At 36.5% G+C, this 15,933-nt stretch overlaps 1 protein-coding gene across 4 annotated transcripts in view; it reads left to right on the forward strand.

Moving 5' to 3' along the window:
- The window catches only part of MIER1 (MIER1 transcriptional regulator), a 61,534-nt gene that overhangs the window by 5,218 nt on the left and 40,383 nt on the right, over nucleotides 1-15,933 (forward strand). For all 4 annotated transcript variants that reach the window (XM_021706010.1, XM_008072207.1, XM_021706009.1 and 1 more), the window contains 2 exons: nucleotides 7,192-7,216; nucleotides 12,550-12,695. In XM_021706010.1, coding sequence (XP_021561685.1) covers nucleotides 7,192-7,216; nucleotides 12,550-12,695 — 171 coding nt within the window. The remainder of the gene's footprint in view (nucleotides 1-7,191; nucleotides 7,217-12,549; nucleotides 12,696-15,933) is intronic.

Consider the following 15,933-nt stretch of genomic DNA (forward strand, 5'->3'; position numbering starts at 1 on the left):
CCCGCTCGCCGTTCCGTGCTTCTGTGGAGCCGGGGGCTCCCGTTGCTGCCAGAGCTGTCTCCTTGGCTCGGATGTGATGGGCTGGATGCGGCGGACTGAGAGTCGGAACTGGGCCGCGGTCCTGGCGGGTTCTTGCGGTTCCCCTCCTTCGCATCTGTGCGGAGGAGGAGTCGCACGCGGCTGGGCGTGCGGACCTGTGGCCGCTTGACCTTCGGTGGGTCTCGGTCCCCGAGACAGGCCGGACGGGGCACGGCTTCTTCTCTCCGGGTGCTGCTTACAGTGATTGGCGCGTGGAGTTGGTTGTCATCTTCTGAGGCAAGAAGTTACTGAAGGAACGGAGCTTAGCGTATGCCGTGAAATTCAAGCTAAGAAAACCTCAGACGTGTTACTCTGCCCAGCGTACAGAAAACTTAATGTCAATGGAAGCATGTTAACGTTTGTTCTTGTTTTAGAAGCTCAAGATGGCTGCGTTAATGTGAGATAAAGGGAGGACACTAGTGTTTTGAGTCACTAGTCATTTTCTTACTTTCTAGTGTATGTTTTGGTTTCTTACATCGTTATTTTTTCACGCGGAGAAGTGAACTCTCATGTTTTGTGGGAACACCTGGATGGTTCAGTTTCAAGCAGAAAAACCTGAATTTAGTTTTCAGGGCATTATTTAAGTACCTGGTATTGTTAAATAATTGGATATCTTTTGTATTCGTCAGTCACTTGTAGATGGTGTTACTTATAATGAATTTGGGGAAGAGTAGAGGAACTTTGTTGATCTGTACCCTGCAAAAACAAATCTAAAACAGGTGAAAAGTAAAATTAACGTCTCTGGTGTCACTACTTAGTAACTAGAGTGAGTTTTGATACCAGTGGTTTTAAAAGATTAGTTGAAGGAGAAATACGTGGTTGGTTTTTACTTGCCTTTGTTTGATCTTTTAGTAGATTCGTTCTTTATGATGCCAGTATAGAGCATGTGGTGAAATAATTCGGATGCTGAACTGTTGCACTTTTAGTCAAGTAGACCTGAGAACTGAAACATAACTTGGGAAATAGCGTTAAATGCAAAGTAACAGTATGTATGTATTTGATAAATCTGAGAGGAAAAAAACAGTTCATTGCAGAACCGTGTCTCCAGAGAAAAATGTAGGTATTACCCTTCTGGTTTTTTGTTGTTGTTGCTTCCCACAAAAGACCATGACCATGTTTTCCCAGAAGAATATTTAATTCTTGAATACAAATTGCTTTAGATATGAAGAGAATATACAAATTTTCATGCTTGATCCTACTGGTCCATTATAGAAAGTATAAATTTAATGAGTCTTCAGTTGTAGTAACATTAAAAACATATTTAATGTGCTTAGAAAAAAAGGAGTATGCCCCCTTTCTTAATACCTGTTGGCAGTATTTCTCATTGCTTATTATCCCTTAAAATTATTTAACAACCTTCTAAAAGGAGGCTCTCCTAGTCAAACTTAAAGAAAGGAAATTATGAGATAGTTGCAGTTTTGCTAAGGCAGTGAGAGAGGGGAAAAAAATACGAGGAAGAAATAGCTGATCCTTTGGGGTTTTTAAGGAATGTGGTGTAGGGACCTTTGGGAACGAACAATTTGTCTTTTATTTCAGAGTTTGTAAACACATAAGGGACTTTCTTCTCAAGAAAAAAAAAACCACAGCACAGTCCAAGAGCAACCTTATCTTTTCACCTAGGCCACATTTGTGGGATATGAAGATAAAAACATTTAATGGAGTTGCTTTTCCGTCTTAAAGGATTTTAATATTTTCAAAAGTGGTATATAATCTGTTTATTCACTGTCACATCTATTTCTCTTAAAAATAGACTTCTTGCTGAGCATTTTGAGTGTATCTGGATTTTGTTTTTTAAGGAAGTAGGATCATGTTGAAGATTGCTCTTCAAGATGTTAATTTCTAGTCTAAACAAAACTTGTTTCACTGAAATACACTTTAAATCATTTTCTATACTGGTAATTAAAATTTATCTTAGTGTTTATACTGCAGAGCTATTAGGGTTTTATCCAGAGTGGTCAAGAAACCATTGCATGTGAGCCCTAAAAAAGCTTAATTTGATGGCTGTAAGAGTTGAAGTACTTGATAACAATGGGAAAGGTTTATTGGAAAAAATAAAGAAGTATATTACTTTAAGGTAATTCTGGTGACACTGTTCAGTTATCCAAATAATTTAGAAATAAACCACCACTACCATTTAAGTTTAAACATGTCTTTATGAAAAGAAATCAGCTGCATAGAAATGTCTTGCTTGACGCTCAGATCAAGTCTTTATGTGTTTCGGAAGATTTGCAGATAGTTCCACTGCAGTAATGAAACTGTTCATGTACCAGCCGTACATGACTTAATCTGTGGCTTAGAAGAATGACTGTTATGCTTTTGCAGATATGAAAATCATAAAGTAGCATCCCAAAAAGGCTTTTTGCACATTGAGGTTATCTCTTCCTTACCGAAGAGACTGTTAAAAGCATATCCCATTCTTTTAGCTAAGTACTCCTTAGTAGTGTTATGTTTTTTGAACAATACATAATAAAAGTAAAGAAGTAGGTCTGGAAAGCAATTGAACTAAGCTTGAAGAAACCTAAATATTTTCGTCACAGAGAAAATGACCCTGAGTAGGTCATGCAGTTAGTCTGGGGCACAGTTAATACTGGAAACCAGACTTTTGATTCTATCTTCTGAATTATTACTTCTGTAGTAAATCGCTAATTTTAACTGTGATACATTCTTAACCTTTTTGTACCCCAGCATTCATGGACGATAACAGAAAAGCCAGTGCTTAGTTTTGTATCAGGGGAGAGGGATGGGGAGCTCTGGGCACAGTATCCCTGAACCTTTGATCCTGAAGCAGGGGCCCTACCTCTATTCCATCTATCTCCATTGCTGTGAGGATCTCTGATTTAGAGTACATATAACTAAGTAGGTAATGGTAACATTCGGGGAATGGTGGTGGAATTGGTTTGAGAGGACAAATACATTCAGACAGTTATACTTATTGAAAATAGGTTTTTGATTGCCTCAAATGAAAAGGTCTAGTGATTACTTCATATTTTAACTACCTTAGTTTTTTTCTTTTGTAAAAATAATGATAATATTTTGTAGTTAGTTGATCTTTTACTCTCACCCAAATTATAGTCTTTTGTCCTATGGGACGTTTCTCACCATGTTCTAGAAAAATATACAAGAAAAAAATATATACAAGAAAAACAAATCTGAGGCATTGAATATTTGTTAGAGCTGTTAGCAACTTTATCAACTAAATCATGTAAATATATGAGTGAGAGTGACTTGCCATAAAAGTTACTAGAGTTTTTTTTTTTTTTTTTTTTAATTTGATTTAGCCCATTCATATGCTGTGTGTGTGTCTTTCTGTCTCTCTGGTGTTATTTTTCATATAGGTTACAGTAAATATGTATGTTTCCAAAAACAACGTAATTTTTCAAAATTAGATTTTAAAAAGTAGCAAGTATTAGGTTTTCTTTAAAATGTAAAAGTAGAGGATGAAGATGAAAATGGCTCATAATTCCTCAAGATACTCAATCCCCCCGACTTTCTTTTTAGGAAAGAGCAAGTAGTGCATAAAAGTGGTTGGAAAATTACAACAGTATAGAAAGGTAGAAAATGAAAAAAAAGCCTTCCTTCTCTGACCCATTCTCCAGAGATAACCATTATTAGCAAGTTCGTGTATATATGCCTTTTGGGAGAAAATTATGTATTCCAACCCAATTTATTCCCTGCTTTACACTTTTCTTTTTACTCCATATATAAATATATAACATACATACATATAATATTTTTAAGCATTTTTTTCCTATCGACATGTCTCATTCTTTTTAGTGGATTCATGGTGTTCTATTGTTTGGAAGAACTGTATATCATTTCTAATAGTTAAGTGGCGAATCTTAAATTTGGTTTTCCAGCATTTTGCTGTGAACAACATTGCGGTAGTGAGTGTTATATGTATATCTTGGTGTACTTTTTTTCAGAGCATCAATAGGGTAAGTTTATGTTGGCAAAATGATCCCTAGAACAATTGAAACAACAGTTTTGTTTATTTCTACCAATAACGTATGAGTGCATTTAAAATTCATTTTAATGCCCAGTGGTAAGTAGTCTTTACTGCTTACGGTTGAGCTTTTTCTCAACTTTGGTATGGTTATAATAAGTAAGTGTGTGTTTAGCTTTAGTTTGGGTCTTTTCTCTTCTTCCTCCATTCTAATTTACCACAATGATGGTAGATGCTGCAGGTTTTTCTGGAGGATATTGTTAGAGACAGCGGTTTCTAAAGAGACAGATTGCAATCTAGTGTGACAGATGACTACCTGCAGTCACATTTTCAACTTGCTTTGGACTGATGCAAACCATTCAAAAAGAAAAGAGAAGTGGACGGGAGGAGGAGAGAGGTAAAGCGTTACCAGATGCATTTGAAAATGTGTGGCGCCATGTAAGGGTAAACTGGCTAAAACTTGCCCTTGTTCCACACTGAATCCTCCTATATTATGCTATTAAACTCACTTTTTATCTTGAAAGATAATCATTTTTGATACTTGCTTAGAAAAGTAATATTTATAGTATGAACTGTTTTCAAATGCCAGTTTTTCAGAAACTCGTCTTCAATTTAACTGGATACAGTCAACTTCAAAGCAACAATCTTAGTCCTATCCCCTGACTGATAAAATAGAATTTTATTTTGGACATAAAATACTAAAATGTGTACAGATGCTAAATGTATCTATAGGCAAACCATCCCGACTTCTTCTCCTTCTATGCTAATCTAGATATGCCTTCAAATTAGTCCTTGAAACATTCCAGTATGTTTGGATATGATGTCACATTAAAGTTATCCTTGAACACTGACTCTTCTACTCTGTACCAGTTATGTTTACAAATGCTACCAGTCTTCTGGGAAACATTTTATATCTTAATGACTGGAAAGTTTGGGGAGCCTTTCAGAACTTTAGAGTGGTAACTATTTTCTAGTAAAATAATGATCAGTATGATATTTATTGGCATTTAGTGCTGTTGAAACCTTTTATAAACAGAAGTATACTGATGTCATTTGCAATTCAAAATCCCTATTACTATCTAATGTCAATAAAAATGTTCCTTTATTTAGTAATCAGAAAGCCTTTTTATTCAAAAACAAGAAAAAGAGAAGGAGAAGAGGGCATGAGGGTTATTTACATAGTTATTTCTTATAGAAGGAACACCGAGGAGTCACAGGTTCTGGGCTTCAGGTCTGCCTGAAAGCTGTTTTTTGTTGTTGCTGTTATTGAGACACAGGGCTGGGACCTCAAGTCATCCTGCCACCTCAGCCTCTCAGGGAGGTGGGACTACAGGCAAGTACCACCATGCCCACCTGATTTTAAAAAATTTTTTGGTAGAGATGGGGGTCTCACTACGTTGCCCAGACTGGTCTCAACTCCTGGTCTCAAGTGGTCCTCCCACCTCAGCCCACCTAAGTGCTGCGATTATAGATGTGAGCTACCGTGCGCAGCCAGAAAACGGTCATATGGCATAATTACTGGTGTGTTCATAAGGCTGCTCTCTGTGGATAGTGAGCCTGGGACCAGATGAAGATGGTCATTGACATTACTTGCAGCCTTGCACAGAGATCGTGCTTACACTTGGGCAATAAACTATAACTGCATGGAACTCAAGTGGATTAATAGGTTAAAATATTGATTTTTCTGTGTAATAATTTGTGTGGTGGTTAAATCTATTTTGAACCAGAAATGTGTAGCCCTGCCCAAAGACATTAAGTAAGCTAAAAACTCTTTTGTGGTCACATTACTCTCTCCATGTCACCCTGCTCTCCAGTTTCCCATTAGAGGAATCAAACTAAAACGTAGCACTATGTTTACCATGTTCTGGTAGAGTAACTTAAATAATGATGGTGGTGCGATATTGGAAATGTGTAATAGTGGGTACTGTTGATTTTTTGTTATACAATGCCATAGGAAAGAACTGTTCTCTTACAAGACTTTAAAAGAAAAAAAATAGGACCTTTGAAAAAGTGTGCCTCAAAAGAATATAACGTGAGTCACCCTGTGGAATCTAGAATTCCGTACTTAAAATTGCATAAAGTGGACAGTTTCTGAAACAATTATAATGCCTTATAGGAATTTGTCTTTGACGCCTACCTTTTGGAAAACTGAGCATTTCCCTCCTTTCTGTTTTGCTCTCCGTCTTGCCTCTCTGCTCCATTAGTTAACAGAGGGAAAGAAAATGCCGTGCGTCTCAGTCTCTGTTTTGCTAGTGCTTTTGGCCTCCCACCATCTCTCTTCTCATGGGCATGAAATATCTTTGGGTGAATCAGCAATGTTTTAGTTACACATTTTCTGTCCTTTGAAGCATCTTTTGAGTTTTGTTATTGAACTTGTAGGAGTTTATGTTTGTAGATGACCTGTTTGTAACTGTGAATCAACTGAATTTAGATAAACAACTGCACACTGTCAGGTGGTAGCATTACTAAAACAAGTTACTACCAATTCTTCAATTGCTTGTGGTTAAATTTATGAGAGGTAGAGTGACACAGTTGAGGGAGCATTATAATTGATCATCTATGCTGTCTTCCACTGGCCTAAACTCTCTAGTCTTCAGCTTGAATGGTTGCTAATTCTGTCATAACTTTAAAATATGTTGCTTTTTAGTAAAGTTAACCTACTGTAGTATTTGGTACTTAAATAACATTTAAATTTTTTCTTACAACATCATTAATGCTTTCTTACAACATCATTTTTATTTAAAATAATGTTTTAAAAATTGTTTGTCGCCCATCACACTCATTTTTTTAAAGCCAGAGACCAGTTTGATAGCAAACTTTGTACATAGTTTTTTCCTCTACTGCTAGGAGAAAAATCAACTTCAGATAATCCCAAGATCTAAAATCATATCTTTTAAACCACATATGTTATGAGGCCCATATATTTGCCTTTAAAATCTGAATCCATTCCATATTGCTGTCTTTGTTTCTAGATTCAAGTGCTTTGAATTTTTCTTTATGCTTAAATATATTGAGAGAAAAAGGATTATATGGGACATTTTAGTTTGTCTCAGACAATTCAGACATTAAAGTTTACCATAATTTTTGGTGTCATATTTGAATAATTTCTGTAATGTTTGTGAAGATAAACGATATAAAAGTACTAATTTTTATTCTTTTCCCCCCCTCAGCCGTCTGTTGAATCTTCAAGTCCAGGTAAATATTTTTTATAATCTCTGTTTGACTGACATTTGTTGCATAGAGGCTAGAAGAGTTAGCCTGTCATCTGACTTGCTTTTCTTCTGAATGCTTCTTTTCTCTGGGGAAAAAGAAATGGATGAAATGTTTGACTTCCCATGAAAGTACAGGTGAGGCTACTGTTAGTTCATCCTCATGACCATTTTTGGGTTCTCTTTCTTTTTTGATGAATTTTTATATGCATTTCTTATAGTTTTAAATTGTTATTTGGCTTGAAGTACATATGAAATGTATCTTTGAAAAAAGAATCAGCTTAGAAATACTTGATTATGTAAGAAATTCAGCGCATTTTATTTGAGAAAAAATTGTTAATGCGTTTAGAGAGAGAGGGAAAAATAAAGTAAGCAAGAGATTCAACAAGTGAATATTTAATGTTGTAGATTAAGTAAGTTATTCTTAGATTTGAGTGGGATCAAGTTTTATCCTCCGACCATATATCTAGGATGTTTGTGTTCTTTCCCAAATACAGTACAGTTAAATTTTTTCCTAATTGAGATGTTGCAAGCTTGTGATCTCCTGACCACATCTGGGCCACAGATGTTTTTTGTTTGGCTACTATAGTGAACTTTAAGAATTACAATATTTTAAATGAAAATCTGGATTTAGGGTTCTCATGATGAATCACAGGATCTGGCACCACTGGGTATAGCATTTCTACATGGCAGTAGTTCATTGGAGTTAAATAGACGTGAATAAAGAATCAGGTAGTACTCTTTTGACCTTAGTATCCAGTGACTTTACCAAGAGAGATGGGATTGCCTGCCACCTGGACTAAACGAGTTAAGGAGCACCCAACCCAGGGTAGAAGAGTGAGAAAGGGAGCATATGAAGGCATGGTGATGTTTTATTTGAAACATCTTACATGTATTGCATGTTTAGATACTATATATTCCACATAACTGATTTTTCCCGTTTATTGACACAGTCACCTTTCTGTGTTTTAAATAAGAAAAAGTTTTTACAAATGATTAATGTAAGCCTTTTTTCAGGCTTATGGTTTCAGGGTACAAAATCATTTTACTCTTTAGGGATTGGACTGGAGCACCTCTACATCCGTGTTAAATGATTCCTGCGCTTAGTTAACTGTTGATTTTGTCATCTTTATTGCACCTGAAGATGTTTTACTCTTTATACTACACTTGGAAGTAAAGTGCATTAGACTTTGTGGCATTTCTGAAAATCAAGGGTTTGTTTTTGTTTTTAAACTTCCTGATTTATACATATATTCTGAATGGTTGAGATTGGAAGTACTCTGACCTGAAATACATATTAGATCACCATATTCTTTTTATGACATGGAACTGTTTCCAATACTTTTCTCTTTTTTATTGAGAAAAATAGGTTTTAGTTTTTATTAATACTGTGATACTGCAGATAGACTGAGTTTTAGATGTTTTGAGTTTTTGAGGCATTTATCAGATAATGCATAGATACGTAAAAAATAATTACTCCAAAAGTTATATTAAATGACTTTCTCAGTTTCCACTGCATTTGAATCAGCCTAGGCTGAACTGGAAGAATAGTGGAGTTTGAAGAATACAGATGTCTTTGACAGCTTTGTTACTTGTTGAATACTTATATATATAGTAGTAATATTTATATTTTTTTAGACTGTTTTCAGATTGAGGAAGATTTTCTGGATTAGACAGCGTTTGTAATATTGGACTTTTGCCCTAGGGAATAGTTATTGTTCTTGTAAATACTAGTTATGAACAGTTACAAAAGTTGGTGGGGAAAACTAGGAATGGAGACTTCATGTGAAAAAAAATGCATGGTCCACTAGTAAAAAGACTGTCTTTTGCATCTATACTTTGGAATCATTGCTAGGGATAATAGTCACATGACCACATCAATTGGCTTGTCTGTAGACTCCAGTGTGAAAACCAAAGTGGAGACACAATACAAAACTTTTCCTGTAAGACTAGTGGCCATGAAAGGTGGGAATTAAGAGAAGGGAAGATGATTTAAAAAGTGATTAAATGAGTGCACATGATAAATTTAAACTGAATTTATCTTTGAGTCATTGGAAAAATGTATGTAAAGTACTTTCAGTAGAATGAGATTTTATGACAAAGCAGTAATATTTGCCTCAACTCTGAAGCAAAATACTTATTTATACAAAGCATCAGACTTTCTACTCCTAACAGTTTTTATTGGGGTTTTTTTCCCCACAGGAAACAGTCTAACGATGAACCTAGCAATTTACAGAAAGGACTAGGATGGGTTAGTTGGTCCTAAAAAACGATGCATAAAAAAGTCTGATAAAGAGGGTCAGGTAAAGCAAGATAAAAAATGGAAATTGAAGCCGAGCTGTGGCTCAGCCTGTAATCCCGCGCCTTTGGGAGGCTAAGGTGAGTGGATTGCCTGAGCCCTTGGGTTCAAGACCCGCCTGGGCAACTTGGCGAGACCTCATCTCTACAATAAATCAAAAATTAGCCGAGCGTGGTAGCGCGCACCTGTAGTTCCAGCTACTTGGAAGGCTGAAGCGGAAGGATGGCCAGAGGACAACAGGTTGAGGCTGCGGTGACCGGGAGCGGCCACTGCACTCCAGTGTGGGTGACAGAGTGAGACTCCAACTCAAAAAAAAAAAGGAAATTGAAAGATTATAGAAAACAGTGTGGTGTGTATGTGGGGAAATGAATTTGGAGTGAGAAATTAGAGAAAGTTCACTTACTCGTTATTTGAGGTAGTGAAGGGAGTGAAGTGTTAAGCCTTCATATATACTTGGCTTTGCAAATAATGACAAAAAATAGGGACTTCAGATAAGTCATATAACACACAGAGTTTGATACTGTGTTCTCATAGGCTTGAATTTTTTAGAAGTTAATAGAGTTTAACAGTAAGTTATTGTTAGGAATTAAGCATAATTATTTTTGGCAGTACTTTCATCTAATAACTATATTCTTATTGGGATAATAGTATACAGAAGAGGTGGTGTGAGGATTTTTTAAGGTCTTTCTGCCTACAAAAAAGAACAGTATAGCGTCATCTGTAAGAATACATGATGATTGACTGCTAGATGTCCCAGGAGATTGCTGAGTTGAGCAGAAAAAGTTTCAAGAGAGTTTTCCATTGAAATGAGATAGAAATAATGAGTGGGAAACAAAATTGCAGCTAAATTAGTGATTCTCAAGTTGTGCTCCTGTGAAACCTGTGTCCGTTACCCCAGTGAACACTAAGATGTTCTACTAAAATTTATGCAAGCTTTTCTTAATAACTGGAAGAAATTAAGATGATATACTTTCCTAAATGTTTTTCTTTTGTAAATTATTCTAAAGCTTTGATAAGTGTTATCTCATTTTTACTATAATCTGGTATAAGATACCTGATTTGCCAGGTAATTATCGATTTTTTTAATGCTCCTCAAAGGGCACAATGACTTTTAAGTGCTTTGTCATCTGACCTAGCTTGAATTCACTCATCTTAGTAAACAGAGACTCCCCTTAAGTATTCCTTGAGGCAGGATTCTTACAGACTTACTGGAGACATGGAGTGCAATAAAAGTATAGATTTTGGAATTAGCATTCCCAGGATTCAAATTCTGTCTTTGCCACCTACTGGCTCTGAGTTTAGACATGTTACTTAAACACTCTAAGTCTTGAGTCTTTGTTTTTTTCCTCTTTAAATGGAATGATAACACTTCATGGAATTGTTTGGGCATTAATTGAGATAATATAAAGGATGTGCTTGAGCATACTGTCTAGTACATAGTAAGCACTCAAAAAATGATTTTTATTCTGGAAATTGTGGGAGGTGACTGAAGAACCTTGAGCTTTGGGCACTCTTACTCATAATAGCTGGGTTCCCGAGAAGTCAGCTGTATCTCTGTTTTACTAATTGGTTCTCTTGCTCAAGTGAAATGAAAGAATAGGTACAACTATTACATAACCTTCAACATCTTAGACTGATTAAAAAATTGTAGTTAATTTTTTTAGTGTTAAGTAATCCATTTGTTTTATTGGTAAACAGTGGTTTTGCAAATTTAAGTCCAGGTTTGGCCATGGTCAAATGGGATATTTTATAGAATATATATGAACAGCCGTTGCAGTCTACTATTATAGGGCTTGGCCCTGTTAGTCCAGGAGTATTCCACAACCACCAGGCTAAAAACAGATTAACTTACACATTAGTTATCTACTAGATTATCTTTAATGTCTTTGTTAAGAGTTCTGTATGCCTTTTTTTTATTTTGAGACAGGGTTTTACTCTGTCATCTAGGCTGGGATGCAGTGGCACAGTCATGACTTAACTGCAGCCTTAATCTTCTGGGCTCACACAATCCTTCCATCTCAGCTCCCGAGTAGTTGGGACTATAGGTGCGTGCCACCATGCCTGGCTAATTTTTTGTATTTTTATAGAGATGAGGTCACGCTATGTTGCCCAGACTGGTCTTAAACTCCTGGGCTCAAGCAGTCCTCCTGCCACGGCTTCACAAAATGCTAGGATTACAGGTGTGAGCCATAGTACCAGGCCACAATATTAATAAAGTTTACTTTTACACTCTATCTTTTGAGTTATTTTAGATCAAAATCAACTAAGTAAGTCTAGGATAACTACTCAAATACTAGAATGTATTTTCAAGGAAGTGCTGATAGAAGAATAATATTTGAGTGCAGCTGTATCTTCACTAGACTGTATATTCAGTTAATTATATATTTCACATGACTGTACAGTCATCTCCAGTATTCATGGATCTCCCTTGGATACCAAAATGGTGCATACTCAAGTCCCTAATATACAGTGGTGTCATATTTGCATATATTTATGCATATCTTCACATAAGCTTTCTCTAATATTTTTAGTCTGCTCTTGGTTGAATCCACAGATGCCAAATCCAGGGTTATGGAGGGCTGACATTTTTCTCACAGGCCATAGGAATTATTGGGTCTATCAAACATTAATCAAAGGTTAATAATTGTAGTTTTTTTTCCTCACATGTAAAGGTCATTCTTATTTGATATGGCAGTTTATTCAGTGAAAGTTTTGTGTTTATAAAATTACAACACTTTAAGCTACAGATATTTTCCCCCTAGTCTTGTAGTTGTAACAGAATATATAGGGCCGAGACAGGGCAAAAAAATAATCTCTTAGAAGAGTGGGATTTTTTTTTTTGTAGTGGTAAAGCATAAGGGCAAGGATTTTAAAAAATCAATAAATACTTGCCGTGTATAGCTTTTTCCAGGTACTTTTAATTATATCCAGTTTCAGATAAATAAAGCATATACATACACTAATATTAATAGGATACACTTAATTTGGTTTACCAAACTTTTTGAAATGTTCTTTACCAGGAGGTTCAGCAACATCAGATGACCATGAATTTGATCCATCAGCTGACATGCTGGTTCATGATTTTGATGATGAACGAACATTAGAAGAGGAAGAAATGATGGAAGGAGAAGCAAACTTCAGTTCTGAAATAGAGGATCTTGCAAGGGTAAATAACATTAAGAGCTAGGAAATGAAACAGTCACCAGCTTTTTTGTGGAGAGAGGAAACATTTGAAATTGTGGTTCTCTATATTTTTGGGGGAAAGTCGTATTATATATGGTTCATATTGAAAAACTCTCTGATGTCTAGTTGGATTTTTAAAGTTTGAAATGAAAGCCATTTTAAAAATAACTTTATTGGTCCGGGTTCGGTGGCTCAGCCTGTAATTCCAGCGCTTTGGGAGACCAAGGCAAGTGGATTGCCTGAGCCCACAGGTTCGAGATCAGTCCAGCAACTTGGCGAGACCTCTACAATAAATCAACTTGGCAAGATCTCTGCAGTAAATCAAAAATTAGCTGGGCGTGGTAGCGCATGCCTGTAGTTCTGACTACTTGGAAGACTGAGGCGGAAGGGTTGCTGGAGCCTAGCGGTTTGACGCTGGGGTGACCGTGAGTGTGCCCCCTGCACTCCAGCTTGGGCGAATAAGTAAGACTCCAGCTCAAAAACAAAAACAAAACAAAACAAAAAACTTATTATGTGAAAAGACGTAATTCATATACTTTGGTAAGACATCACAGGTCTGGTAAAAAATGAACCATAAAAGGATTCTGAATTCTCTCTTCCACGTTTTCTGTCCTTCCCCAATTACTGGACCTTTTATTTATTCCCCTTCAGGGTCAAAAATGTCTTGAGTTATCATTATTTTCCTCATTTCCCATTTACTACATGAAGTACTCAAGAGGGTCTCCACCCCTTCCTATCAAGGTGACCAGTGACTTTGATTGTTACGTTCATTTTTCTCTTTCTTCTTTTTTCTCAGTGGAATTCAACGCGGTTTACCACTCAGTTTTTTAACTGTATCTAGAGGAGGATATAGCTTTCCTTGTCTTTTTGTTCCTATTCATTATCTTTGGCAGACTCTTCTTCCTTTACCAAGGTTTAAATGTTGGTGTCTTCCAGTTCTTAGCTTTGAACCTTCTCATCTTCTGTCTCTGTCTACATCAGTTGTCCTCGAAATGTAGTATGAGGGTCAGTTGCAACTGAATCACCCATGTATTTCATGGTAACTAACAAGTGTGGTCACTCACAAGTATCGAATGAATGAATGGATACATCAATTTTATATGCTCTAATAAAACTTATTATGCAAATGATCTGCTTTACTCCATGATAAAAACAATGTAAGAAATAAGACATAGTGCCAGCCTTTAAGGACTTGGAATATATATCATGGGAAATGAATGCTTATACTTTTTATAGTAATAAAGACTATGTTTCTGAATTTTAGTTTGGAGTTTTTTAAAGTTTACATTTAAAGGACTTGAAAAGGAGTCCTATTACTGTTTATTCACATCTTGTCAAGCGATCCCATTTTGGATCATTCAGTCATTAGAGCTGCCTTAATTCACAATGCCTAAGCAGTTTAACCCTTTGCACTTGAGTGTCCTCTCTGAGGGGTTGTCGTAAAACTGGCAAACCATTCGGATGAACCCTCTCAGGGGGCATAAAGAGATTGCTGGTGATTATACAGGGCAAACTTAGCACCAATTTTTTAAAAATGTTTATCTCCTTGAAGTTTTCCATTCAAATTGCACGAAAAAGCAACTAGAGAGATGGAGTATATACTGAGATATATGTTAAAAAATATCAGCTGGTGTTGCATAGAGAGTGCGAAGTGCTCTCACAGTGGTGCACAGACTGGACAATAAATCCATATACTATGAATGTGGGAGGAAGAAGGCAAGACTTCATTGTCTAACTCAAATAGAAAAATACCAGGTAGAAGACATCAAACAAATGACTGTTGCACAACACATATCAATGAACCTGCTATGTGTGTTGGTGACTGTTTTATGTGTTAAAAAATATAGGATATAAAATTTTGATTTTTCTTGTTACAAATAAGTTCTTCATTGTCCAAAATTCCACTGTAAGCCAAGTATCATTACAATAAGGTAATTGGTTCCAATGATATACTATTTAATATGAAGTGATTTTGTTTTTTACTGTTTCATGAAAAAGTGGTTGAGTTGCAGGTAGGTGATCCGTGAGGTGTCTTTGAGTGCAAAGAGTTAGTTAATATGGCCAGGGTGTATATTGATGATTATAAAAACCTTTCAAGAATGGGTTAAAAAGCTCATGAAAAACTTGTAGTGACATTATTCTTTAAAAGCAGGAGGCTGGGAAGCTATTCAAAAGACAATAATTTGCTTGGATGATTCAGAACCTAGGTGAGCACCAAGGGAAACAACTGATACAACGAGTGACCGGGCACTACACCAGTAATCCCAGTAGTTTGGGAAGCTGAGGTGGGGAGGATTGTTTGAGGCTGGGAATTCAAGATCAGCCTGGGCAATACAGTGAGACCCTATCTCTACAAGAAATCATAAATTAGCCAGATGTGGTGGCATATGCCTGTAATCCCAACTACTTGGAAGCTGAGGGAAGAGGATTGCCTGAACCCAAGCAAGGTCGAGGCTAAGGTGAGCCATGATAGTACCACTGCACTTCAATGTTGGCAATGGAATGAGATCTCAACTCAAAAAAAAAATCACAGTTGTTTTATATATTTGTGAAGTTGGAAGGAAATTAATTTTAATTATTTGCTTATATTCACAGAAACTTTTATCACTTTAGATGTACTTTCTGCTTCTGGATAACCCATCCATGGGATAAAAGATAAAGGAGGCTCTCACCTATAATCCCAGCACCTTGGGAGGCTGAGATGAGAGGATTGCCTGGGCCCACGGGTCTGAGACCAGCCTGGGCAACTTGGTGAGACCTCGTCTCTATAATAAATCACAAAAAGCTAACCGGGCATGGTGGTGCATGCCTGTAGTTCCAGCTGCTTGGAAAGCTGAGGTGGAAGGATCTCTGGAACCTGGCAGGTTGAGGCTGCGGTGGCCATGAGCGTGCCACTGCACTCCACCCTGGATGACAGAGACTCCAACTCAAAAAAAAAAACGATAAGAAAGTCTTGTCACATTTTGTATTAACTCAAATACTAATTAGAGGAAATAATCAAGTACGGTTTTTGTAATAGGTTATGAGGTAATATGATGGCTGTTCTATTTCAGATGGTGGACTATTATATTTAACTGGTATAAAATTACTAATGGGCTTTGCTAAAATTTTAGGCATGTCATTGCTTTCTCCTGTTTTTTCTTTCTTCCATACTTTTCCCCAATCCCTCCAAATTTGCTTTATAATTAATGACCCTTCCTTAGGAAATAGTAATGAAAATA

This window comes from Carlito syrichta, unplaced genomic scaffold, assembly GCF_000164805.1.
Source record: "Carlito syrichta isolate Samal-C Ts95f unplaced genomic scaffold, Tarsius_syrichta-2.0.1 Scaffold314875, whole genome shotgun sequence".
NCBI classification, from domain to species: domain Eukaryota; kingdom Metazoa; phylum Chordata; class Mammalia; order Primates; family Tarsiidae; genus Carlito; species Carlito syrichta.